Source organism: Telopea speciosissima, chromosome 3 (assembly GCF_018873765.1).
Source record: "Telopea speciosissima isolate NSW1024214 ecotype Mountain lineage chromosome 3, Tspe_v1, whole genome shotgun sequence".
NCBI lineage: Eukaryota > Viridiplantae > Streptophyta > Magnoliopsida > Proteales > Proteaceae > Telopea > Telopea speciosissima.
The window spans coordinates 5,079,730-5,107,114 of record NC_057918.1 but is presented as its reverse complement, the minus strand read 5'-3'; the positions used below and the strand labels follow the sequence as shown (position 1 = coordinate 5,107,114).

At 38.9% G+C, this 27,385-nt stretch overlaps 1 protein-coding gene across 1 annotated transcript; it reads right to left on the bottom strand.

Moving 5' to 3' along the window:
* Nucleotides 1–443: 443 nt before the first annotated feature.
* LOC122653877 (oxysterol-binding protein-related protein 1D-like) lies at nt 444–27,385 on the bottom strand. Its single transcript, XM_043847834.1, has 8 exons — nt 26,585–27,385; nt 21,682–22,038; nt 19,601–19,688; nt 16,476–16,954; nt 10,225–10,380; nt 9,409–9,717; nt 2,602–2,946; nt 444–711 (listed from the first exon to the last, which is right to left on the bottom strand). Exons 1-8 carry the CDS (start codon nt 27,113–27,115, stop codon nt 538–540), a joined length of 2,439 nt encoding a protein of 812 aa, XP_043703769.1. The 5' UTR covers nt 27,116–27,385; the 3' UTR covers nt 444–537.

Here is a 27,385-nt window from a genome sequence, read left to right as displayed (position 1 = left end):
GGACGACTCCCGAGTCGGTGGAAATAAAGTTAAAAATACCAATAAACCCTAGTTTCCGTACAAGATCAGTTCGATCGGCTGATTTGAGCCAATATACTTGAAGGGAAAATTATCACCTCAAGTGCACTAAAAAGGTACATCTGATGGTGCACCTTAAAATGCTTTTGTTTTAAAACACTCCCCAAGTGCATGTGCACCGTCAGATGTACCTTTTCGATGCACTTGAGGGGATAAAGGTCCGCATTTAGAGACATTTACGCCAACACATCAGATGGGTAGGATTCATTGCAGAAAATGTCCTTGGATACTTTTTTCTGCCTATTAAGTTGGGTGGGTGATCTAGTGGGGATGCAATTGTTTCCCCAAAGAAAGAAGTGGGGGAGGCCACATTCCCCTAAGAAACATATCTTGATCTTCTTAAACCTGATTACCCGAAAGAGTGGGCATAAGAATTATATGTGACAGGATATAGTCTCTATAAAAACTTACAGAACTATACATCCTAAATGGAACTCATGACACAGTTTGGACTGGAAACTACCTTTCATCTAAATATGGCAAGATATCGCTGCTTTTTTCAAATATAGCAGGAATCCCATCCCATTTGCCCATCTCTCTTGCTTCCCAATAGCCACCAATATAACGATAACACCCATCCTCGTCCTTCTGGAACCATCTCGGCTGCCATCCTCTCTCCTGTAATTTCCTCGCCTGCACCACAAATTATGAAAATAAGTATTGGATTTTTTTCTTTGGGGGGGGGGGGGGTGTGGAGGAATGGGGTGATCGGGGTAAAAAAGAATTCACCTGAATCACACACACACACACCCAAAAAAGATGTAAAATTCTCAACAAATATATTGAGAAATGAAATGAACTAGAAGTAGCTAAGACTTCGGACAAATGTTTAGACTACCAACAGACGCATCAGACTAATATATAGGTCATGCACTGTGCAAATGCTAATATAAAATCAATATCTTCATTAAACTGTATCACAGCAGAGCCAGACAGCCATGTGTAAACGTTGGGAAAGGCAACCACCGTGATGCCAGCAGGTTACCGAAATCATCTCAGAAGCAAGTTTTACAGGAAAGGATGACCCCCCCCCTCCCCCCCCCCAAAAAAAGAACTTTTTTCCCCAAAGAAGCTTCAGCAGACTTGAAGGCTGTTTTTAGTATGCATTCTTGGAATGCATTCTAGGTCGATTTCGCATTCTCAGGCGATAAAAACGACTCCCAAGAAAGCAAAATCGACTTAGAATGTATTCCAAGAATGCATACCAAACACTACCGAAGTGTAACAATGACAAATAAGTCATGTGAAAAACCACACATCCAAGTAAGACTCAAATTATAAGAATAAAATATAATGATTTGATTTACATTATTGTTTCTTTCCTCACTGCTTTCCAATAGTGAATTACTTTTGGAGTTGTTCCAACAGGTGGGATCTTGACCTGCCCAAAATTGGAATGTATTAAGCAAATAGTAAAATTCCAAGAACAGGAGTAGGCTAGAGCACTTAATACATATTATCTAAACTCTAAAGCAAAAGTATGCTTCACTTGCTTACAAGATTATTAGTGGTTTAAGTTTTTTATCTACTTCTTTATAAGCTGAAAGAATGTGGTGATATACCAAAGGAAGACCTTGATGTCAGTATAAAAGTCTACTGAATAGTGGTGGATGTCTTATGGTGATATCCCAAAGGAAGACCGTGATATCGGTATAAAAGTCGACTGAATAGTGGTGGATGTGTTCCTGTCACTTAATGGCTAACATGATAAGGAAAATGGTTATGAAAGACAATGAGCATAAGAATGCAAAGGTAATGTTGTCAAGACATGGAAGTGAAAGAATACAAAGAAAACTTGAAATTAATTAGCATTTCATCAAAGAGTATAATGCTTCATTCTTATATCATTTATTGACAGTTTAGAGCAAGAACGGAGTTCATTATGTTGGAGACAAATTGCAATCTTAACCAGCAAGTCCAGCACAAAATTAAGGATGAAAACGATGATGATGACAAGGACCTGCAGAGTCAAGGCTGTCAAGGTAATGTCTTAGGCATGGGGATAGGCTGATATGTCTTTTGCTTTGTATTTTTTAATCCGACAGCTGTTGTTTGAAAGTTGAATGTACTTGATAGCGACTGAAAATATAGCACAGGAGAAAAATTCTCATCAAGTTGCTTCTAAGCCACAATCAACTGAGATTTGATCTGGAAAAATTCCAATTGATATATAGAAGGCAGATATAACTTTTTTTCCCCTTTACAGAAATATGATCAAGAGGATATGAATACAATTATTTATTTTTTTTGGATGGGAGGGGAAGGTTGAAATTAAAGGATTTCTTCCTTCAGGCTAGAATGGTATCTCAAATATCAGTCCTAATTGCTAAAATTTTCAGGCCAGGAAAGCCTAAAATAAGGTCATGACCAGTAACAAAATCCTTTTGATTCCCCACCCCCTTTTTTGGGAATAGTACACTCCCTCCCCTAAAGGTGAAGGCTAGATTCGATCAGCACCAACAACATTCACACCTACAGATAAGCAGATCCCACAATAAAATGAGAAAAGCATCAGAGAGGTACCTGTCTTTGTGACTGTTCGAGCCTAAGCTTCTCTGCATTTGCCAGCTCATATTCCCCATTTTCTAAATGCCTCTGGTCAGGCCTGAGCCTTGAATCAGTAGGAGGCAACTTTTTCTGTAGGCAAGGTGTCAATTCATTCAAGGAAATTGCAAAAGGAGTGAGGTTGTATCGTGTCTGGTTAACAGATTTGTCTCGTTCCCACAGTAGCACAGCTTCTGACATGGGATCATACCCTTTGGACTTTGTAGTTGGATCTCCCAGCACATAATACATTGCTTCATCCCACTTTCCTACCAACATTGCCACCTTGTTTCCAGTTTTATCGTCTTGCACAAATCCTTGCACCTGCATGTCCATGGATTAGTTCATTTGTAATTTCTTTGAACCTCCACAACATGACTACTGATCATATGGTATAATGGTAAGGATTGTCTAATAAGCAAACTTTTAATCCTACCACCCAAGAGTCAAAGTTCTGCTTCAGCATATTGCCAGAGAAATGAACCATGTGAACCAACCCCATGAGAAACGGTCATTATCTGAAGGGAATCGATAATAGGCTGCTATATTTGGATGCTCTTACAGCACCTGACCATTGAGGTCATAATTGACTTGTTCCAGCAATGCATGTCCTGGTCAGGTTCAGAAAGTTGATAAATTATAATAGTTGTGAGTAAGCCCATGATAGCTCGACTCGCAGGTCTCCATCGTAATGTGGTGCATACTGCATAGAATCTATATAGATACAGCCAGGAATTGCAGCATTACAGAATAAAGATAAAGGAGGTAACATTTTATGGTGTGACAGAAAAGAAATTGATCACCTCTTGTTATCAGATGCTTGGGAAAATGGGCATGTTAAAAGTGATCAGGCTCCTCCCCAGAGAAAGCAAGAGAAACAGAAAGAAAGAAAAAAAAAAACACGACATTAAAACATTTTGAGTGACTATATATCATTTTATTATTATTATTATTATATAAGTATGAACTCTTGAAATTGTTTGGTATAGTTTTTCATAGGACAAAAGTACCCTTATTATTATAGATTTATTAATCCCCCAACCACTCCTACTCCTTATTATCATATCATTTTATTATTATTATTATATAAAAGTATGAACTCTTGAAATTGTTTGTTATACTTTTTCATAGGACAAAATTACCCTTATTATTATAGATTTATTAATCCCCCAACCACTCCTACTCCTGCCTTTTCAATATCCGAAATCAACAGACGCACCTCTCTCTCATACGAAACACAGCTTTATCTCAGTCTCTCATATGAAAAACAGCTTTACCTCACAGATAAATCCCCTATTCTTTGAATCCATATCTTTACGTCACTTGAACCATCACACCCCCTGCTCTCTCCATCTCTTGCGGATAGACCCCATTTGTGGGATCCTGATCCTTGTTTCTCTATCAAACCATTCCCCCCCCCCCCCCTCTAAAGAGGCCCCCTGCCAAAGGACACCTCCCTCCCCTCACCGACTCTGAAAACTTCAGAAGGGATTTTAGTGAATTTAATTACCTGATCGTGACATATTTGGTTCAGGAATTTGTTGCATCTGATGATTCTCAGCCATGTCCAAAGCAGATCATCTCCGAAGTGGACAGGGCTGAGTGAACAGATGAAAATATTTTCACCAAGATAGGAGACCTAATCATTGCCCTTTCCACATCCAAAGAGGATGAAACGCCTTGGCACTTCCTAAGTCCCTTGGCCGTTCCACAGAGGAGACAAACGATCCCCTCTCTTCCTCACAAAACCTCTTCTTTTTTCTTCTACAACCCAGGCCTACAAATCAGGTGTCACCAATCGATAGGTCACCAGAGAAAGCCCTTCTTCTTTCTTCTATATGTCCCCATCCAGATGATTCTCAGCCATGTTCAGAAGAGATCATCTCCAAAGTGGACAGGGCTGAGTGAACAGATGAAAATATTTTCACCAAGAGAAGAGACTTAACTCTTGGCCTTTCCACCTCCACAGGACGAAACGCCTTGGCACTTCCGTAGCCCCTTGGCTGTTCCACAGAGGAGACAAACGATCCCCTCTCTTCCTCACAAAACCCCTTCTCATTTTTAATTCCACAACCCAGGCCTCTCCACTCACTTCTCCTTTCTTCTTCTACAAATCAGGTGTCACCAATTGATAGGCAACCAGAGAAAGCCCTTCTTCTTTCTTTTATATGTCCCCATCCAGTTGGAGGCTATTACTTGTGTTTCTGTGATAACAGCGGTGTGATTTGAGCAAGGGAAACTTTTTGAAGGATTTGCAGGAGATGTTATCAAGATATGCACTAATTGTAACGCTATCAAGTCATACTCCCTTACCATTGATATTTAAAATGGGCATTCCACAGCATTGTATTTTCTAGGCTGAAATTTTTTACCTGATTTGTACTTGGACAATTTTCCGCAGCTAACAATGAATGCATTCAAAGATTTTGGTTCCGTACTCTTAGGTCAATAGACTGCACCTCTGACCTGCACACTTGCTCTGTCTTGCTGAGTCTCTACAGAACAAAGATTGAGTTTGTTGTTCCTTCTTCAAAAAATCTTAGGTAAGACTTATCAATATTTCTCCGAAGTCATGAGTATCAGTGACAAGAAGACCTGGAATTCTATTCTTCAGTCATTAAGAATTTGTAGTACTTTGGTCACCGACCCTGACTCCTTGGTGGGCTCAGTAGGATTTGGCCTCTTGGTGGAGGAGAAGGAAACAGCCATTTGCATTCCAGCCTAAGGTTAGAGGAAAATAAATCGTGATAGGCCCAGGCCCTTCCATGTCCCCGCTTCCCAAGATTCCCTCACTGAGATTACAGTTTCCATCCTTACCTGGCCTTCACATTCGCAATTTGTTGTTGGGGGCCCCTCAGGCTCTGGTTCCAATCCAATGTCTGCTCAGCCTCCAAACCCTCTTGATCTTCAAAGCATACCCAATGATCACACTCTATTTGGGACATTCTCCGGGGTTAGCCCTGACCTATATTGTAATCATAATGTACAATACAGGTCAACAGAAAGTATTGGAATTTTCTCTGGACCTGACAAGACAGGTTAGACCAGACTGGAGTACTACTTTTACATCTCAAAGTTGTAGGCTGAGTTGGGCCAGACCAACCTACAGCCCGTAATTTGCAGTGTTAAACAAAGGCAGCCATCAAATCCCATGCTTGCATGGTAGCTTGGTGCAGAGATAGTTAGTAATCAAGTCTAAAGATAAGAAAGCAGAAAACCTATGTTAACCAGTAAAATAACAACATCAGTTCCCGTTGTGCACCAAAGTTAATAAGATGGGAATCTAAACTTTTTGTCAATTAATATAAGAAAACTCCAAGCTTTCATTGTTATCTCAATGTAATGCTCCAGATATTATTTTATACCAGATTCTGGATAAATTGAAAAAGGGAAAAACTAAAAAATAAACAAGGTTTTTGGATTAACAATCCAAGAGAATAGTTCATAATTGGGACAGCCAATAGATTGATTTAGTGCAAGGTTTTAGTGCGTATGGATGGATATTCTAAAGTCTAAACCATCCATCATCCATGTGTTCCCAAAATTGTAACTAAACCATTATAATTTTGAGAACACATGGATGGTTCAGTGCAAGGTTTTAGTCAAGGAGAAAAGATTATTATAGGGGGTGATCTAAATGGACATATTGGGAAAGATTGTAGAGGCTATGAAGGTGTATATGGAGGATATGGTTTAGAGAGAGGAATGAGGAGGGGATCTTAGTTTTAGATTTTGTTGTGGCTTATGATTTATCCATTGTAAACACTTACTTTGAAAAGATAGAGAAGCATTTAGTTACTTTCAAAAGTGGGTATCATAGTAGCCAAATAGATTTCTTCCTAACTAGAAGGTCCGATAGGTTGTTACATAAGGACTATAAGGTTATACCAGGGGAGAGCTTAACTACACAACGCAGATTAGTAGTCATGGATATGTGTCTTGCTACCTAGAATCGTAAAAAAGGTGAGCTTATTTACCCTAGGATAAGGTGTTGAAGCTGAAAAGGAGATACATTGAAATCATTTACTAATAAAGTGATCAAACAAAGAAAGTAGGATTTTGAGGGAGACACTAATACGATGTGGAATGAGATGACTACTTGTACTAAGAAGGTTGCTAAAAATGTCCTAGGAAAATCGAAAGGAAAACATCATTCCTCTAGAAAGACTTGGTGGTGGGATTATGAGGTTCAAGCAGTCATTAAAGCTAAGAAAGCTAGTTTTAAGACCTGACAAAGGACTAAGGATGTAGAAGATCTACAAAGGTATAAATTTGTCAAAAATGAAGATACGAAGAATGTGGGAAAAGGAAGAGCAAAGAAATATGAGGATCTTTATAACAATATGAGCACAAAGGAAGGCGAAAAAGCTATCTATAAAATAGCTAAAATGCGGGAAAGGAAGAGTAGAGATCTCGACCATGTTACTAATAAGGGATGAAGACATTAAGAAGAGATGGAAAGATTATTTCCGCAGCCTACTAAAGGAAACCACTCCGAGTAATAGTGTCCCGAAAGATTGCATTACCCATCAAGACAGATCATGTCGTTATACGAAAAATTAGGGTCTCTGAAGTAAAAGAAAGTTTAAGGAGGATGAAAGTAGGCAAGACACAATGCCCAGATGAGGTCCCAATAGAAGTGTGGAAGAGCTTAGAAATCTGTGTTTCATCTTGATTAACCAAGTTGTTTAATAAGATTATAAGCACAAGAAAAACGCCAGATGAATGGAGCAAAAGCATTATGGTTCGGATTTACAAAAATAAAGGTAATATTCAAAGTCACAATAACTATAGAGACATAAAACTACTAAGTCATTGGCGAGGGTTATTGAAACCAACCTGAGACGAGAAACTAAGAGAACCAATTTAGTTTTACGCCAAGAAGATCCATGACAAAAGCTATTTACTTAAGAGACTCGTGGAAAGATTTAGAGATTGCAAAGAGGACCTTTATATGGTTTTTATTGACCAAGAAAACACCTATAACAGAGTCCCTAGAGGGTTAATTTGGCAAGTACTAGAGAAGAGAAGTGTTTGAAGTAAATATGTGGACATACTTAAAGATATGTATGATGGTGTGGTGACTACTATAAGAAGTGTGGGGGGTTAAGGTAGTGAATTCCCAATCACAATTGGGTTACATCAAGGACAAGCTTAAGCCCTTATTTGTATGTGATTTTCATGGATGATTTAAACCAGAGACATTCAAGATAAGGTTCCTTAGTGTATGCTTTTTGCCGATGATATTGTTTTGGTGGATGAGACAAAAGTGGAGATTAACGCCAAGTTGGAGTTATGGAGATCAACCTTGGAATCAAAAGCTATGAAGATAAGTAGAACAAGATGGAGTATATGGTTTGAAACTTTAGTTACACTAGGACGAATAATGAGGTGGTGACAATTGATGAGAGGGAGGCTCCGTAAAGTGATTATTTTAGGCATCTGAGCTCAATCATAAATAAAGAAGGTGATATAGAGGATGATGTTTCACAAAGAATTAAATATGATGGATGAAGTAGAGAGGTGCGAGTCCTTGTGTGATCTACATATTCCTTTAAAACTTAAAGAAAATTTTATAGGACAGTAATACGACCGGCTATGATGTATGGAGCGGAATGTTGGGCAGTTAAGAAACCATAGTTATCAGGCGACAAGGCGACCATGGCGTTGGAAAGGGTCTAAAATCAAGGCAACACCAACAAGGTGGTAAGGCGATCAAGGAGCCTAGGCGCCTAGGCGTAGCCTTAGGGACAAAGCGACGCCTTGATAACTATGTAAGAAACATCATACAAATAAACTCAATGTAGCAAAGATGAGGATGTTTAGATGGATAAGTGGCAAAACTATGAAGGATAAAGTAAGGAATGATCACAGAGTTGATTTGGGAGTAGCTCTGATACATAATAGTCTACAAGAAAGTCGTTTGACGTGGCATGGCCATGTTCAACGGAGGCCTTTGGATTCTGCAGTATGGAGGAGTGATTTAATTCAGATTGAAGGAACTAAAAGAGTTAGAAGCAGGCCTAAAATGACCTTAGGAGAAGCGGTGAGGAAAGACATGCATAACTTACGCGCTGTATCAAGTATGACCTCGAATAGAGCTGATTGGAGGGCAAGGATCCGTGTCGCCGACCCCATTTAGTTGCGATAAGGGCATAAGGCTGAGTTGTTGTTGTTGTTGTATATATATAACTTCACCATGTAAGTGAATATGTTGGACATTAACTTTATCCTATACCAATCCATGTTAAAAGCAGCACTTAGAATTTTTTTTCATGCCAATACTAAGTTACTTCTGAAAAAGCAAAACAGAAGTATGAATTAATTAGATATCAATACGTCTAACGACATTGCTTTTCCTTAACAGAAATTTAAACTATCACCTTCATGCACATGATTGAAGATTAGTTATCAAATAGATTAGACAAAATTTCCTCATTATTAATTAGGAAGTTCATCTACCACTGAACATGGTCCACACTATGATTAACCACCATAGAATATTTAAACCACAAAATAAAACCCTATTGAATAAGCTCAACCATCTATGCAGTGAGTTCTTGTTGGATTCCCCAGAAGCCCAGGAACAGAGTGCAATTTGGATCAGAATACCAATTATGAATGCTTCCAAAAGAACAATAATTTTAATAAAACCTTTTCAATAATAAAATTAGTACTAGTCATAGGGGGTGATTTTCAAATGAGAAACTCTGTATATAGTTTAGATTGGAAATCCAACATAGAAATCTCCTACTATTAAGTATTAACTAGTTAATAACCAAGTACCTGGTGAGGAGTTCGGTCAATGATAGACTGCTCCTTGAACTTGAGCTTGCAAGAGTAATTACCACTGCCCTTTATGCGCATGGTCCCATAATGGTCACAGTAGATTTTACCAAGTATGATGTTGTAGATAGAAGTTGTGACCTTGCTCCACTGAAATGTCTCTCCGTCTTCAAACTGAAGGGTGAGAACACCAACAGGATCAAGCTGGATTGAGCGTCCCCAAAACTTGCCTTTCAGATTAGAATCTGCCCAGAATTTCCAGCCTCTGCCATCGCAATGGCAAGCAACAATCATTGGGTGGTGACTAACCTGAATCATAACCATTTCATTACAATATTGCACATGCCATTTGCAAGAAAAATGCTCAAACTTTGAAAAGATATTTATGTTGCATTTCTTGTTTCAGACAACAATCGCTCAGCATCAGCTTCTTCACTTCTTGAAGTTGGATAATGTAAATTAAAATAGGGGGGGGGGGAATCCCTATGCTGTTCACTTAAGGTACGCCCTCTCACAGAGCTTTTTTATTCATTTTCTCTCTCCTCTCTGACAATTGCGGGTCCTCTATAAATGATATACTGTTCAGTGTGCTGCCATTTGTGTGACATGGGAGCTTCCTCCAACGCTGGCAACATGGGAAACCCTCTCCCATAAAAATAAAATAAAATAGAGTTAAGAAAGAGATGGTTTGCATTTTGATCTTTTCAGTATATCTAATTCAGGAAGTAAAAGAGCTCCTTGAAAAATCACTGACCTAAATGACTCAAAAGGGAGAAATTTACAGAAGCTCAAATCATTTCAGAAAATGAAGTAAACCTTTTCAGAGAAGAAATGGAGACCTTTGTCTGGATAGTCAGCCTCATATGTTTCCCCTAGCAAAGGGTTGAAAGGCTTGCAGTGCCGACCTTCCGTGGAAGCATAGCCAGACACAGCAAAAGCCGCAACATTCAGAATTCTCATCAAACTATTCCCCTGCAAGACATACACCCCCACATCTCAATCATGGCATTCAAATAAAGTTGGCCCATCTCAACCAGTAACAATGAACTTACAAAGAAATAAATAATGTTTGGAACTCATTCATCTCCAACATCATCTGTAAATTCTGCTGCTATGAGTTGAATGTGTAATCCAAACCAGACCTTGAAATATCCAACTGGAGAAGAAAGAGCCAGAAGTTTTTGAGTACACTAGACAAAGTTATTGAATAACTTGTGACAAACTTAGAAAAGGCCTAATCCCAAACAAAATCAAGAGCAGGAGGGTCATAAACCAAAGCAAGTCCTGCTTCTGAAGAGTCCTAGGAAGGGTGGATTGAGGTTGGTCCTAACCTTTAGTATTTTTGCACAAAGTAAAACCCTCAGACTCGAACCAGCATCTTCATGCTGGCAACCTGAGCTTTTACTTTTACCATGGCACTAAGCAAAGGCCCCTTGATGGAAAGTCCCCACAAACATTAACCCTAAACCAAGGAATTAGGGAAATAATATCAGAGATTGCACAGGACAAAAATTCTCTGGTGCACAGAGGGGTGTGATTGGTCTGAAACCAACCAGCAGCCAGAACAGAGCAGGTTTGTAACTGGGTCAAACAGTAAGACATATTACACTCTGATGAGTGGTATCAACAAGAAACAGCAGCACAGGATTGTAGGTTAAGTTGCAGACCAAACAAAACACTATAAGAGAAGTTATGATCAAATTGATTGGTCCCGCAGGTTTGTAACTGGGTCAAACAGTAAGACATATTACACTGTGATGAGTGGTATCAACAAGAAACAGCAGCACAGGATTGTAGGTTAAGTTGCAGACCAAACAAAACACTATAAGAGAAGTTATGATCAAATTGATTGGTCCAAAAACAGTTTTGGAAAACCAAGCATCACAACTTAGGGAAGAAGAGGTATAAACCCGACCTTTTAATGGCTTTATAAAGACTAGAATAGGAAGTAACAGCAGCAGCAACAAGTACACAAATCAACCAGGCAATGACCCTGGGATTTTTACCACACAAGTAGCCTCATCCCAAGCTCCCATCAAATTGCTATCTTGCAGTCCCTTAAATTTTCATTCAATTAATCTCGAACACTTGCATTACATGGTTGATCAGTTCATAGATGTATAGACAAATGACTCCATAACTTTCTACTTCTAACAATGACAATATTCTAGAACCTTCCTAAAGTCCCTAGACTAGAAGGCTAAGTAAAACAGAAAAATAAAAACTCCTAGAAACTACATGGACTGAAAAATGGAAACTAAATAGTGATGCAGTTGCATTAGACATTAACTGTATGGAAGCCAATGTGCTAGTGAGGCCCAAGAGGTGTTGGTGGCACTCCAATGGGCTGACATTGAACTTTAGGCTGTTATATTATAGGTTGCCTTTTTTTTTTTTGGGAGGGGGTGTTGTTCATTATAACAAACCTAATTTAAGCTCATAAAGTGGTGGTGAAGTTATTATACGGGATTAGTAATAAAGTTAAATGTTTGAGTTAGATTAGGATACTTAATGGCTTTAAGAGTCATGTTTTGTGTTTATTTACTTATTGCGTCTGAAAGTAATTAAGAATCATTTTATGAGTCATTTTAGGAATTTCAGAAGGTCTTTAATGACATCTTGATGCAGATACACTACCTTGGACCAACCCAAAACCCAGTTGGGTATCCAGATGGAGATGAACCGGGTCCAGATTGAGTTGTTGGAAATTAGTAGGATTTTAGGACTTATGTTATTTGGGGAAATAATGTCTTTTGTTTTATTTTATTCTCTTTATTTTAGAAGTTAGCTATGTAGGATATTTGGTTTCCCAATTGTTCTTAGTTTCCTTATTTGAATTAGTTTCCTAGTTAGAAAGTCTTTATTTTTATTTCTATTTATATATGATGTAATTCCCCATCGTTGGAGACAGATTTGAAGAATGAATTGAGTTTATGGTTTGAGTAGCCTGAGGGCTGTGTGTGTACACTCTTCCCCCCCCCCCCCTCTCTTCTTATGCGATTTCTTCTCTCTTCCCCCTGCAACTCTGATTTCTACCAAGTTCCCCTCTTCTCCTAACCGGCCCTCCACCAAGGTTGCTTGCATCACCCCTTTATCAGGAAAATTGCATTTGCAACCAATGTTCAAGATTTTGTTTTTGACCTTGGTCGAAACTGAAATATTTCGGGTTTGACCGAAACCATACATGTTTTTGGCTGGCCATTTCATTTGGTAATTTCGGCTGTCAAATGGCCATATTTTGACCTGAAACTTAAGGGAAACCCTAATTTAGCATTTCTAATTATATTGTAAATTTTATATTATAAATAAATGATAGTTTGGTTCCATAACCTAGGTTGGTAGTGGAAGTTGAACCCCGTTGTATATTTTCTCAAATATAACCTAGTTACACATAATTTAATATTAAAGAACACAAAATTCAATGAAAACAACTAAAATACGCATTAGGAATGAAGAAAAATTACATAATATTACACAATGTCAAAGTTTTACAAGTACAAATGCTACAAGTAGCCAAGTACAAGTGTACAATCAAGGTTAAAACACCCCTATGACACCATTCCTCCAACTCTATGTCGAAACCACATAGAGTTCTAGGAAGGCTCAAAACCTTTGGGGAAAAAGGGTATGCCTCTAAGTTTTAATCTTTCACAAATCTTGCTCAAATGCGGCAAATCATCGCTGAAGATGCATTATAGCAGTCCCCAACACTTTGTTCCACCAAGAACTGCTTTTATATGCATTGTTTTGTACTGAAACCAAGTCAAAAGCGAATTTTCAGCTGAAATGCTGAAATTTCGGTCGTAACCTTGCATAACCACTGAGTTGCACCCAAGGTTTAAAGTATCGGTATCGGGTATCGTATCGGTCGGGTGATTTTAAGAGACGTATCGTATCGTATCGGAGATACTTATCGAACGATGCAGAAACACATGAAAATGGTCAAAATACACATGGAAATACACTTTTGGACACAAAATATATAACATATATCATGCATAAACACTAAAATGGAGACTAATGTATAACCAGACAAATGCATTAAATTAGAAGAGTATTGGATGATGCAAAGGATGATGTTGTAGCACTCCTTGATTCATTTTTTAGTCCAAATGCGTGAAAAACCAAGATTAAATGCAAGATTTTAGTCTCTTGGTCGAGAGTTTTCCTTCATTTTTCTGTTAGAATAGGAGTTGTATCGATTCTGTGAGTGAAAATGGCTTTTTTATGGAATGTATCGGTATGTATTGAGCCGTATCGGCCGATACGTATAGATACGTATTAAACCACCCACAGAACCCTTTATTGGACGTATTGAAATGTATTGATACGTATCGGTCGTATCGGCCCGTATCGGTCGATACATTTCGATACAATCCGATACAGTTCATTTAAAAAAAAAAAAAAAAAAAAGACTTATCGGTATGTATCGTATTGGTACCGACCGATACTGATACTTTAACCCATGGTCGCACCCAGTTTCGTTTCAACCTTTGTCAAATATTTCGCAAAATCTCGATGGTTACGACCGATATTTCGAATTATATTTGCCACATGTGCTATCACAAGTTGAAGGTAGGGTAATCATCTATGAAAAGCGAAAAAACAATTTGTCGAGGCTGCAGATAGTACATCGAGCAGAACTGGACACATCAGAGCCACCATGAGACTACTAAGAACTACATACATATTGCCATTAGTGCCAACATGCATTGCTGCCCGGCCAAGAAATATTCTCATGGCACTCAATGAAATACCCGTGCCATGACACTCAAGAGGACAGAAAAAGAAAATTTAGCAATTAACCAACCCCACACAAGGAACAATATCAATTCCCTTCCCAACCCCAGAGTGGCACTGCATCGATTAAATTTATTCAAAATACAAGGAAGCATCAACTGAAATCATCACAAAGCTCCCCTTATTTCCCCCCTGTACCTGTACACTTGCACTTTGTAACAAAGATAGCTTATATAAGCGCAAGTCTTGATCTCGCCCCTGGAGGAGAGGAACTATTTTAGGGTAAGGTCCCTGACTTGATGCACCACAAGCGAACTTTCTTCCAGAGGGGAACAGCTACAGGAAGGGTAGGTTTTTCAATGGGACCTCCCAAGAATGGCCTTTCCAGGTGCCCCCCTCTATTAAGCAAGAAAAGGCCTACCACTAGATAAACGGGCCAACGCGCCCATGCAACCAAGCAACGGCTGATCGTAGACCACCGTTGCCTTAAACTCTGTTAGGGGTGCAGTAGTTTGATTGCTGCGCGTGCTAACGCATCAAAGCATGCTAACACACAACGGTAGGGAGTCTCCGCTACAACTAAATTGGGACCAGCGTCGAATTGGTGGCTGTGTAGTAGTGTACCAGTAGGCCCCTCTGATGATGAAGAGCTCTCAACTAGGGGGCTTACCCGTGGCCCGAAGGCCCTGCTGGCAGGTCCAATTGAGTGATCAACTCAGGACGTTTTCCATGAGAGAACCAATGGGACTTCCCACTGAAACAAACTGCTTGATCAATTTCTCCACTGTGCTGCCAGCAAACTCAAAAGCTCCATTAGGCAGGGCAGACCGAGCCATTTCCTCATTGCAAAGAGCTACTACAAGAGGAAGAGAAAAACGGAAAATAACCCTCCTATAAGTAGTGGAACACTTCGCCAATTCCAACTCAAATTTTTGAAAGAATCAAAATGAAAATTGTGGAGGCTTTAAAACTCCATTAATGAGACGAACCAAAATTCAAACCAGTTGGTCCCAAGTCTTCTCTATTTATATTAATATTCAGGTTATCTATCTCGTGTCTTCCTTCTTTCCTTCCTCTTTCTTGTCTTCCTACTTACCTACTTGCTATTCCTTATTGCTATCATCTAAAAAGAGGTAGAGGTCTTCTCATAGTGTTAGAATAAGTAAAAATGAAGACTCATACTTCTTATATACAATTCGATATTATGCACTTGTATAAGCATGGTTAACCAAGAAAAAGAAAGAAATGCTGAAAATAGTGCAATCAATTTCATCTGGCATCAATTTATCACCAAGAAGACCCCAGTCGTATAATATGGTCTTATTCCAAAATAATGAATGTATTGGTTTATCTACTTTTATTTCTTTTGATCTATTACCTTCTGTTCATGGCAGCAACATTTCTCACATTCTAACAACACCATGCGCCAATGTCCAATGGTTTCTACAATAAATAAAGCTGCATCTTGGCCAATTATTGTCTTTTTTCCTTTTATGAACAAGAAGAGGTTTGTGAAGGTGCCAGCCTACCATGCTGGTAAGGACCTGTCTGTAAGAAACCTGCCCCCTCCCCCCTCCCCCCTCCCCCCCAACAAAAGAAGAACAAGAGATTCATCAACATAAAAGGGGGAGTATGAACATAAAGCACATGAGAGTTAAGACAACAAGCAACTGGAACAAATAAAATTTCCACTACACAACAAGGTTTTAACCAATTACAACAAATTTCTGGCAACAGAGTTGGCCATCCTTGTCTCCATAGTTGACACAGCAACAAGGTGACTCAAGGTGGTGGCCAGGTGGCTTGTCTCCACTTCTATCTCGTTTCCTCCATTTTCCCTGCTTCCCACCCCCTCTCCCCCCATTTTCCCCTTTCTCCCACAGGATTTTGGGTCAACTAGGTGATGAACCTCCATTAGCTTACATGGATACCTTCTCAACACCACTCATTGGAATATCATTCTTCAAAAATTTTTTAAGATAAATGGAGAACCTTTCTCTAAGTAGTCACCCTAATTTTATTTTTTTTTAAATGAGGATATAAAGGGAAAAAGTTCATCAAGTTTAGAGAAAATTATATACTCATATGACCAGTAAAAAACTAATATAAATTCCAAGACTATGTCAGGGTTGACATGCATGACTCGAGACTATATTCTACACTCAGACAAGCTAAAAAAAACTACTATAAACTAAGAGTTTGTCAGAGGTGACAGGTATGACTGAAAACTAAGGCCAAAATACCAACTACATGTATTAATATGAAACAAGCATATCATGCTTTAAGTAACTGCTTTGCCACAAAGAAATCACAGCTGAGAACCTGACCTTCTTGCCCCATTCTGATGCTCGATCAACCAGGTAAGAATACTCCAAATCCTCAAAGCACTTCTGCAATGAAGAAAGTGGTTCATTGAAGTAGACAGGAAGACAAACTCCCGATAGATCTTTTCCAATATTTTCTTTGATTATCGACCACAGACCAACTGGCTTCTCTTTTTCTTTTGATTCAGGCAACCTGTCCCTTCTTTTCACATAAGGATATTCAATGGCCTTGATCTCCACATCAACCTCAGATGTATGGTCAGAAAAGCAGAAGTCCTTACCAGATGTTAAAGCATTACAACCTTTCCTCATAGTCTCCCTACTACGATAGGAAGCACTTCTTAGGGACTCTGAAGACAAAAAGTCCCTTGTATCAAAATATATTCCATCATCTTCATCTGTTTCAGCATCTACACCATCTTGACTCTCATTATCTGGATCAAAATCACTTGCACTACCTTCTGACATGATTGAATAAAAATCTGCGGCATTAGCAAGGGGAAGAATTAGGAAAGACGTTAGATTTGCAAGAACTAGAAGCAGAAGTTTCAATAGTTATCTTCTGAGGAGACTATGTCAAGCAACTGATGACATCAACATCTTCATGTGCAATCTTAAAATCCATATGTGTGAACTGACACTGGCAGCTGACCTTGAGGCATGTACACATTACACAAAAGGCCAAAATGTTTGCTAAGAAAATTAAAACTTCCCACATTATGTGAAAAGAAGCCTGTGCCATCAGCTGCTTCATTAAAAATTAATGAACAGATAACAATGTCAATATCAAGAACATATCAACTAGGGTTCGGAAATACCGTAATGAAAAGAACATAGGAGTGTGTCGCTAGTTATTTGACCAAATATGATCGTCAATATTAAGAGCATATCAACTAGGGATACATACAGCCCAAGGAATTTGTTCGGAAATACAGTAATGAAAGGAGCATGGAGTTTGTCGCTAGGTATTTGACCAAATATGACCATCCAGTTCCTATAGAACCTATCATTAAAATACCCTTAGAGGGGGATAGGACTAAGCGGAGTGAAAAGGGTTAGTCAGGGCTTCCCAATCGGATTGAATGGGATGACATTTTCTCATTCTGTAAAATCGTAATTTCAATCAAATCACACATCACACTATACTAGGCCTTCTGATTCTTTAAGAGGTTTATCTAAAGATTCGCGATATAACTAGGAAGACATTTCAAATACCATACATGAGTTACTGGACATGCCAGTTTGATGTATCCTATTTGGTATCTTCGTACCTGAGAATCAACAAACTTATTTTTGGAGTATAAATGGTGACTTGATATTCCTCTTAAAAGAGCATCCTAACAGATTTTAAATATGGCCAAAAGCAACAATACTCTAGTAGCAGATACTGCTCAGATGAATAGATTATCATGATTTTGGGCGGGCCTCACTCTCTTTGGTGGAATCTAAATGATGCTGAGCTTCCTAAAGTGGATGTCCTGTTGCAAATTATAAATGATAAGGTAGTGTGCCAATGTCAGCAGGATAGTTTAAACCCATGTTCAAGATGTTGGACAGTGAAGGTATACCTAATTTTCGGGTGAAGTGTGTTTCGGGAGGAAGTAGAGTCCCATTTTTTGTGAGGTTGCTGATAAAGATAGCATTCTAACTAGGAATGTCAATTCCAAGCCTGCACCGGTAGAACCGACCTATCCCGACCGGCCATAACCCACAACCGACACGACCGAATAATAAACATGCCGGGCTTGGAACCCAACCGATTATTAAACGGCTGTATACGGTGCGAAGGAAGAGCCCGACGGTCTCCCCGACCGACATGACCGAATGTATTAATATAGGGAAGTTTAATAATCTGTAGTGACTATAACGTTATATAATATATTATATGTTTAATGTATGATATGACTTCTGAGTTTCTGACCGACAATTGTGCCCCACCCCATCTTAAATAACCTATTTTATTTGATACTTCATTAATTCAATAATTATTTTTTAATTTTAAATTACCCACTACAGTCTACAACTACCACTACAGAGTACAGCCTGTCTTCAACTATCGTTAAGCATTTAATCTAATCCATTGTCTCTCTCTCTCTCGCCTCTCTTCTCTCACCTTCTCTGTTCTTTCTCCCTCCTCATTCCAACTTCACAGAGACGGTTCCAAGTTTCCAACAAAACCAACACTACCGTGGTCGCAACCATCTCCATAGGCACTATGTAAGCAAGAAAGGGTGATCTATCTCCATTTGATGCTCTGAGTTCTCATCTCATAGTTATCAAGGTGATGTCTAACCGTCCAAGCAACTTGGTCTCCTTGTTGGTGTCACCTTGCTTCTAGGCCCCCTCCAACGTCTCGGGTTGCCTAGACGCCATGACAATTATGCTTCTAATAACATAAAAAGAGACTGGAGGTGGTTTTTTTCTGCAATATCTAGATGGTTTTTTTTTATAACCTCACTCTTTGAGAACTTGTATAGTATGGTGGGTCTTCTTCACCGATAAATGATTTGACTTAAAAAAAACATACCCAAAAAATTCTGAACTAAGTTCTAGTCGAATAACAGAGACTTCATATTTTGGATGAAACATTGGGTGTGGGCGTGAATTTGTGTGAGAACCGAGATGTATATCATGCAGAAATATATGATCAAGTTATATCTATAATTATTAGGACAACTATATAGTTAATTAGTGCCAGGCCATCCCAGGTACCAAATGTCCTGCATGTCTCAGGTATAGAGAGGATCAAGACCCTGACTGTTTGTTTGGTTATTTTGCCAGAGGAAAAACATTTAAAAGACTCCAAAGAATAAAAGGCTAAACATCATTTGAGGATGCTCATTTTGTCATCAATCTCCCATGGAACACTTAAAACCTCAGTTTGTTGAGACTTTGTATGGAACACTAGGCTCAATTAATTAAAATTCTAACCCACTGAGATTCTTCTCCAATTAAGAATCACAATGATCACATGTAAACCCATGCTTACCCTTCAAAATGATGTCACCTTGAAGCATCAACCAGTTCGAACAATTCGTGAAAAAAAAAAATGTGTCGATGTACGGCAGACACAATAAAGACGACTATAGCAAAACATGAAATCAATTCATATTTAAAGCATTACTAACCACTTAATCTTCCATTTCCTTGTCCAATATATGATTCTCGCTCCTTCGTTTCATCCAATACAGTAGTTTCCAGCTCTACTTTTTCTGTCTGCCAAGAAAAGGGTAAATGAGTCCTTCAAAAAACAAATTTTCTGTATTCTGTTATGTCAGGATCTCAGCAGTAAAATCATGAGCAAATACAACTCAAAATGTCATAAGCATAAGGTACAAACTGAAGAATCAGCTTTCAAAACCAACCGACCATTTATGAACTAGGGTTTATGGAAATCGATAGGATAATGGAGGTTAGGGCTGGAGGATGAGAAGAAGAATGAGATGAATGAAAGTAACTAACTAACTTACTTGTTGAAGATGATCTTCAATGGAGGCAGCAGCTATGTGATAGAAGGATAAAACCACCTTCCAGCTGAAGAAGATCCTCCCAGCCGTCACGGCGTAAGGAGTCAACCGGATTGCACCAGTCCCTTTCCACTTTGATAGAACCACAAGGATGCACACTCACAAGGAGCAACACTCAACGGAGCAGGGTAGCAGCAATGGCAGCAAACAAAAGCTTTTCATTAATCAAATTCGTATTCAATGTTTGTCCCCCTTACAACCTTATATAAAAGACTCAAAAATAGACTCCTACTCTAAAAAAAAAAAGCCTAACTCAATCCTTGACCTATTAGGTAACTTAAACTGACTAGGAAACTAAAATACTAAAGGAAATAGACTCAAAACATGGTTGGACTTATAGAGTCCTAATCCAGCCCAACTTACATCACATGACCACTTAACCAAGTCACATGATCATTTAAATTGAACCAATTTGAACCGGTTCAATTAAAAAACAAAATAAACTAAGTATTGGGTTAATCCCGTATGCAACCTATATACCCTTAGTTTAGGCTCATTAAAGTGGCCTATTACATAGAAAACCCTTGGGATCAAAAGCCCAACATATATATATCCCAACCCTAGACTTATTCCTAATAAAAGAATCCCAGTTTGGTGATAATTCTGCATCACCACCTTCCCAAAATTTGTCCAATGTGCTGCATATGGTGAGGCGAGTGAGCAAACAATCCATTTCTTCATCTAATGTGCATTTGCAAAGTTTGGGACTAAACCTTTCTTCTATTTGGAGAACCATGGGTTTCTAATGATATCGTTAACTTCTAGTGGAGTTGGCACTCATCCGCTTTGCTCAAGCAGCGGAAACTGCTTCGAAAATTTGCAATTTTAGTTGAATTTTGGAGCATTTGGGTGAAACACAGTAATAAAGTATTTACTGAAATGAGCTCCGGCAGACATGGTAGACACTGTTAACATGACAGCAGAAAATGAAGATGGACGATTGACATTTTTAGGGGCATTTCATAAGCCCAATCTTTAGTGGTACTGTTGAGTAAAGAACTTAACCTTGATGGAAATTCTTTGAATAACCGAGCGACAGAAGGCACATTGAGAAAGCATGAGGCATAATAGATGTTTACTCAGATTCCACAACAGCAGAGTGAGAACTCTCATATTTGGTCTGAGAAAAGCTGACCAAATCCATTGGTCTTCACTGACGGATAAGGATGATTCTAGATTTGTTACTAGGTGACTATCCTCAAAACTTAGACATCAGAAGCTATATCACTTTATTTAATATGCAATCACTTTCATTCTCACTGAAGATTTCATTCCAGTGGGAAGTCTCAGTTTGTTAACTTCTTAGTGGACTCTTTAACAAAGGAAGGAGTGTCAAGGGAAACACCAACAGTCAACCTAACTGAAAACACATCTACAAAATTTTCTCACTAAATATTGATAAAAATAATGAGATAATCAAATCCATGAACAATTCAAAGACAATAAATGCTCAGATGTGTCAGATAGACATGAATTGAGATGTTAATGAATAAATAATGACGATTTAATCCACGAACTTGACAGATTTGGAATCGAACACAACCTATTCATACACAATCAGGTAGCCCTCTATTAGAGAGTCAAATAATCTTATGATTATAGCCGCGTATATCCACATCCATTGGTTTCATGCCCAACGGTACTAACATGTAAAGGAAAAATTAACAGCAAAAGAGCAATACCTCTAATTGTCTCAAAGTGTCTAGGAGAATAACATGTTTATGTTGAAGAGCCTTTAACTGGTTTTGCAACTGAGAGAGTTCCAAAAGCATGATAGATTCACAGTCCTTAATGACTGCATCATTCAGCCCCTCCTGCAGTAATCGTGAGCGCAGCTTCTCAGTAGAAACGACAATGTCTTCAGAGGTTGAAAAGTCATTGCTCGTTGGCAAACTGGGAAAAAGGTCTTTAGCAGCCAGCAGTGCCTCAATCCATGCGGCTCTGTCCTCTCTAGACAAACACCACAAGTGAACAGTATTGGTGCCTGAGAATATTGAAAGTCTTCTATCATCAGACTTACTCGCATGAACTGAAGAAACCTGCAAGACATGTTATCAAAAGCTTACAGATTTCACGTAGAGATAAGTGCCAATAATAAAAGCAATGCAAATGCACAAAATCACATGCCTGACATCTTCACCCATATCCATCATTACAATCATCTGAGCCCCATCCAATTATATCTCAACAATTTTGGCTGCTTGAATCAAATTCCAACAGCCAGTGTTAGACACCTTCTTGAAAATTGAAATGTGGATGGGTGAAAGCTGAAAGGTTCAAAACTTCAGTTCTATTTGCTTCCCAAGTTTCATCCTCAAGGACCACTGCCATCTGGCAAAAGGAGAGTTCCTTTGGCCATGCTTCTTATTGCTCAAATTTTAAAATTTCAACATCTATCATTTTCTGGTCATTTGGTAGCAGTAAAATACTTTTTCCCTCTCATTGTGTTACCAAAAGTTCGCTTCACCCAAATAAAACCATTACATCCTGAAATACCTATAACCTTTAGGACCTCTTTCCAATGACCCCAAAAGATCACCAGGGAAACTTGTATAGATAATAGACTCCAATATTGAACATTAGAACCAACTCTATTTCAATAAGAAGATTGTGTTTAAATTATTTTTTAAAGCACCTTTCTCTGCACCAGAATAAGAAAAAGTCAGCATTATTAGATCAAGCATTCGCACTATCAAGTTGCAAAGTTGGACTTTAGTAACTTCGATAGCAAAAGCTTGCAAAAGCTTGGCACAGAACACCCCTCAAAGCAAGGATCAAGAGATGAATATCAGGGATCAGATTGGTCCTCAATCCAGATCAATCTGCATTGCCTGACCCCAATGACCATTCAATCCTTGGCTAATCCTAACCCAAAGTTAATTTGGATTGGTTGATCCTAGCTGAAGCTAACTCTGATAAGCCTTAGCATTTCCTGATCCAAGCCTATCTTGATCAACCAATCCCCAAATCCTTGCTCAAAGAGTACATTTTTCATTTTCTGCAAGGCACTTACTGTATGCAATATCTGCATTTGTTTAATAACTGCAATAACACAGTTTGCAAAAATGTTAGGATACATTTCAGACTCCCCTTTAATTTCATTCTCCATCAGGCCCACATCTAGAATTTATTAAATGATTATGTCTTACTAATCAGCAAAAATATTCAGTGAGAAATTTCGAAATAACAATTTAGGCTAGATCCTTCTCTCTCCTAAACTGTTTTGCCCGAATCTGCCCCCCCCCTCTTTTCTAATTGAAGGCTTAAAGCCAATGGTGTGCATAAACACATTAAAAGATATATCTAAAGAAATATTCAAGGTTTTTGACCAAGTAATAAGGGACGGTTGATGCATAAGAACGTAGATACATAGATACACATATTTGTGTGTTTGGAGAAAGAGAAAAGTGTTGATTAAAACCCAACTCTTTGATTCATTTAAGAAGATAAGGGGCAGAGCCAATGGGAGCACGGGAAAGGGTGGTATACAGTTTATATAAGGGGGCAGCAAGTCAGGGAGGAGAGAGTATGAGAGAGCGCATGATGCCACGGGTGTGAGGACCCTTAGCTTTATTTGTTACCATGTGAAAAGGCAGAAAAGAAAATTTCCCTGTAAAATAATATTTTTCACTGTTGCTTTAATATAAAATGTAAAAAAAGGGGGGCGTTGAAAAAGTAGGAAAATTTTACATGTAAAATATCATTTGCACGGAAAATCTTAATAGAAACAAATGGGGCCTATAGAAAAAAGATTTCATGTAAAATATCGCAAAAAAATTTACATATCATTCCCATCCCTCGACTCGCTTCCAAGCAACATTGCCTCTTGATTCATTGCCTCGGCTTCTACCTTCTTGTGGAGTTCCTGCATTCCTACAGTCTGCACAAGCTTCTAGGATTTGGAAAGCACTTTGAAAGCTTAACATTTATCCTAAATTTAAAATATTTTTGTGACATGTTCTCCATAATGGCCTTTCCACAAGGCTGAAACTCAGCCAATTTCTAAACACTAATTGTGGTTTTGTCAAAAAGAACATGAGACTATATGGCATATCGTATTCTCTAACTCGAGACCCCTTTTTAACCATATCAATTAGAATGATCCTTGTTCCCTCCTTTCTCCACTCTATCGTTTCTCTTTCCTTGGCTGATTGGGCTCTCCCTCATATTAGGGCTTGCTCGTCCCTGGTGTATTTTATGAAACCCAGGTTCTCTACTCCTACACTTTCTTCTTCCTTAACCTTGCACCTTTTCACATCAGTACCAACTTAGCTTTATGCATTTGCCTATAACCTCTATGGTCTGTTTGGCTCTCATAACTTTTCCCCAGCTGAATCTTGTACCTGTAAAACTCTTCCCTATCAAATGTCCCTTACATCCTCTACTCAATGTAAAAGGTATTTTAATCGACTCTCCTCCTACACTAGTCCCTCAAGATATTCTTCATCTACCCTTAGTGCTTCAAAGCAGTAACAACATCTAACCTCTGCTAACCCTGCTTCAAGACATATAGAGCATAGTGGCAAATCCACAAGAAAGGGACAGTGATTCCCAGCCAAACGCCAGAAGTCTGAGAGAGTCGCAACATACTTCCCAAAGCCATTGTAGCTGGGAAATTTCTCAAGCATTATCGCCAAGTATGAAGGAAGTGTTGCCAGTGAAAGTATCACTCACTCAGCAGGAGCATATCTGGCAGAAGCTCCTATCGCAGACCCAGCAACTGCAATCATGAATTTGAATAAAGGCCGGACCCCCCTAAAGATTCTTCCCCTCAATGTCGAGGTTGTTTAGAAAATGCCTAATCTTCAGAGAAATCTCTTCACAGGTACATGACTGGGTACCCTAAATCAAGTATGGATCTCTTAAAGGATTAGTTGGTTGATTATGGAAACCTCGTGGTGCCACATCTATTATTTGTTTTGAGAAAGACCGCTTCAAGGTTGATTTCCACAAGCCTGCAAAAAGAGAGACCATTCTTACCGAAGCCCCTTGGGCCATGGTGATTTTGAGATCAAATGTTGCATATTATGGCTCAATCTCCAAAAGTTGCAGCGCACGATACAAAGCAAGAGACTCTTCTATTGTGGATCCAGCTCCATAAGGTTCAATCAGAGTGTGGTAATGAAGAATCAAGCGTGTTGTTAAAATCCTTTACTCGGATTCAATATTGTAGTTACTAGGTCTACCATCGAATCTTCTGAATGATGCTCCGCATAGTGAGTAATACTCTCAGCTGGCAACACCACATACTTGATGATAGTGCTTGAAAAATTCCCAACTACAATGGCTCTGGGAAGTATTTTGGAACTCTCTCAAGAACTTCTATTATGGAATGATTGCCCCTTTCTTGTGCATTTGCCACTATGCTTTATATGTCTTGAAGAAGGGTTAGTGAAAGTTAGATGTTGAGACAACTTCGAAGCACCAGAGGTAGATGAAAAATACTTGAGGAATTAATGTCGAACGGTTTATTAGAAGACCACCTATGGTGAGTAGAGGATATAAGGAACATCTGAAAGGAGAGAGTTTCCCAGGTAGAGGAGCCAATTGGGACAATTTATGAGAGCCAAACAGATCATAGATGTTATAGGCAAATGAACAAGGCTAAGTAAGTACAACTGTGAAAAGATGCGAGGTTAAGGAAAAAGAAACTCTAGGAGCAACGAAAACGTGGGTTTGATAAAATACATCAGGTACCAGCGAGCCCTAAGTTGAAGGAGCTCTACCAAGTAAGGAAAGAAAAATAGTAGAGTGGAGAAAGGAGCAATCATTCTAATTGATGTGGTTAAAAAGGGGCCTTGAAAGAGAACAAGAAATTCCATATAGTCTCATGTACTTTTGAGCAAAAATACAATCAGTGTTTAAGGTAAGAAATTGGCTGAGTTTCATCCTTGAGGAAAGACTATTATGGAAAACTTTTCACAAAGATATTTTACATCTAGGATAAATGTTAAGCTTCCAAAATACTTTTCAAATCCTAGATACTTGTGCAAACTATGAGATGCACAAAGCCCACAAGAAGCCGAGGCAGGAGGACTTCAACAAGGAATCAAGAGCACAATGTTGCTGGAGCGAGTCCATAGAAATATGGACAGATTCTATAGAACTGGTGAAGAGGTTGTCGAGGGACGGGGAATGACACATGGCTTTGGGAATTCTTTTCTTTCCTATTGGATGCATTCACATACTTGAAACAATTACAGCATGTTATACTTATGAAACAGGATAGTCTCATATTAGTGTAGCTCATTATCTAGCCAAGTATGCCAAATTAAACAAAACTGTAACAGAGAGTATGCTGAACTCCATGGTTTTATGATTCGTAATTTACTTTATTTTCATCAACCTCCAAAAAAAAATACGAACAAACAAACAGCCACTTCAAATAATGATAGAGAATGAAAAGGTAAGCTATAATAAATTCGGTACCAAATAAAAAGAAAGTTATCATAAGTTTCTTCATTGGCATGGAATGCACCTACAACAAATAACCTAGAACAATATCCTTCAACTAAATCCCGAGAAGAAAAAAAAACAAAAATTTAATCTTCAACTAAATTCAGAGAAAGGAGGGAAAAATCAGACCTTCAAATGAATCTTCCCGAATGGCTTCCACTGCTTTACGGATCTACGTGAACCACTACCACAGTTGGCCTTCTGCATATACCTCAGCGAGTCCTCTCCAATCACCTTAGCGCCCTTCTCTCTCACAGGACTCACCGAAATTTTGTCCGGCCCATGAACCTTGTAATAGGAAAGGACCCCGTCCTCGAGCACAAACCACCTAGACCTCCATCCTTTTCCGTAATTCACCCACTTGTGAAGAATTCCAGCTACACTGCCATTGACAACGCCATTACTGCAACAGCCCTTGGAATCTCTTCCTTCAGCCACCTTCTCTTCCACCTCATGATTCGCTGTGATAGACGGCCCAAAGTCCGAACCAGTAACCCCCAAAGAAACCTGATTAGAGAAACTCTGTTTGTTTAAACCAAATCTCTCATTTTTAACAGAGCTATCAAACCCTAACGGGGACTGTGCCGTAGACTTTGTTACTGCAGGGTCACCATGGTCCCGCTCGATCGAAACAGGAGCAATGCAACACAGAGGATTCATCTCAGGCAAGGCAGATCAATCAACCGAATAAATCAAGCAGCACAATAAAACTAAAAGAGAAAATATGATTCAGATAACAACGGATCCCGTCTCATCTTATCTCTTCAGAATCGCTTTGTAAATGCTGTTGCAGAAGAAAACCAATCTCCCGGACATCTACATGTGCCGAGAGAAATCCTAGATTGAAAAAGCTGGGGCTTAAAATCTGCACTCTCTGCCAGGAAAAGCAATACCCGATCGGATATGGAGAGTGAAACCGACGACGTAAAC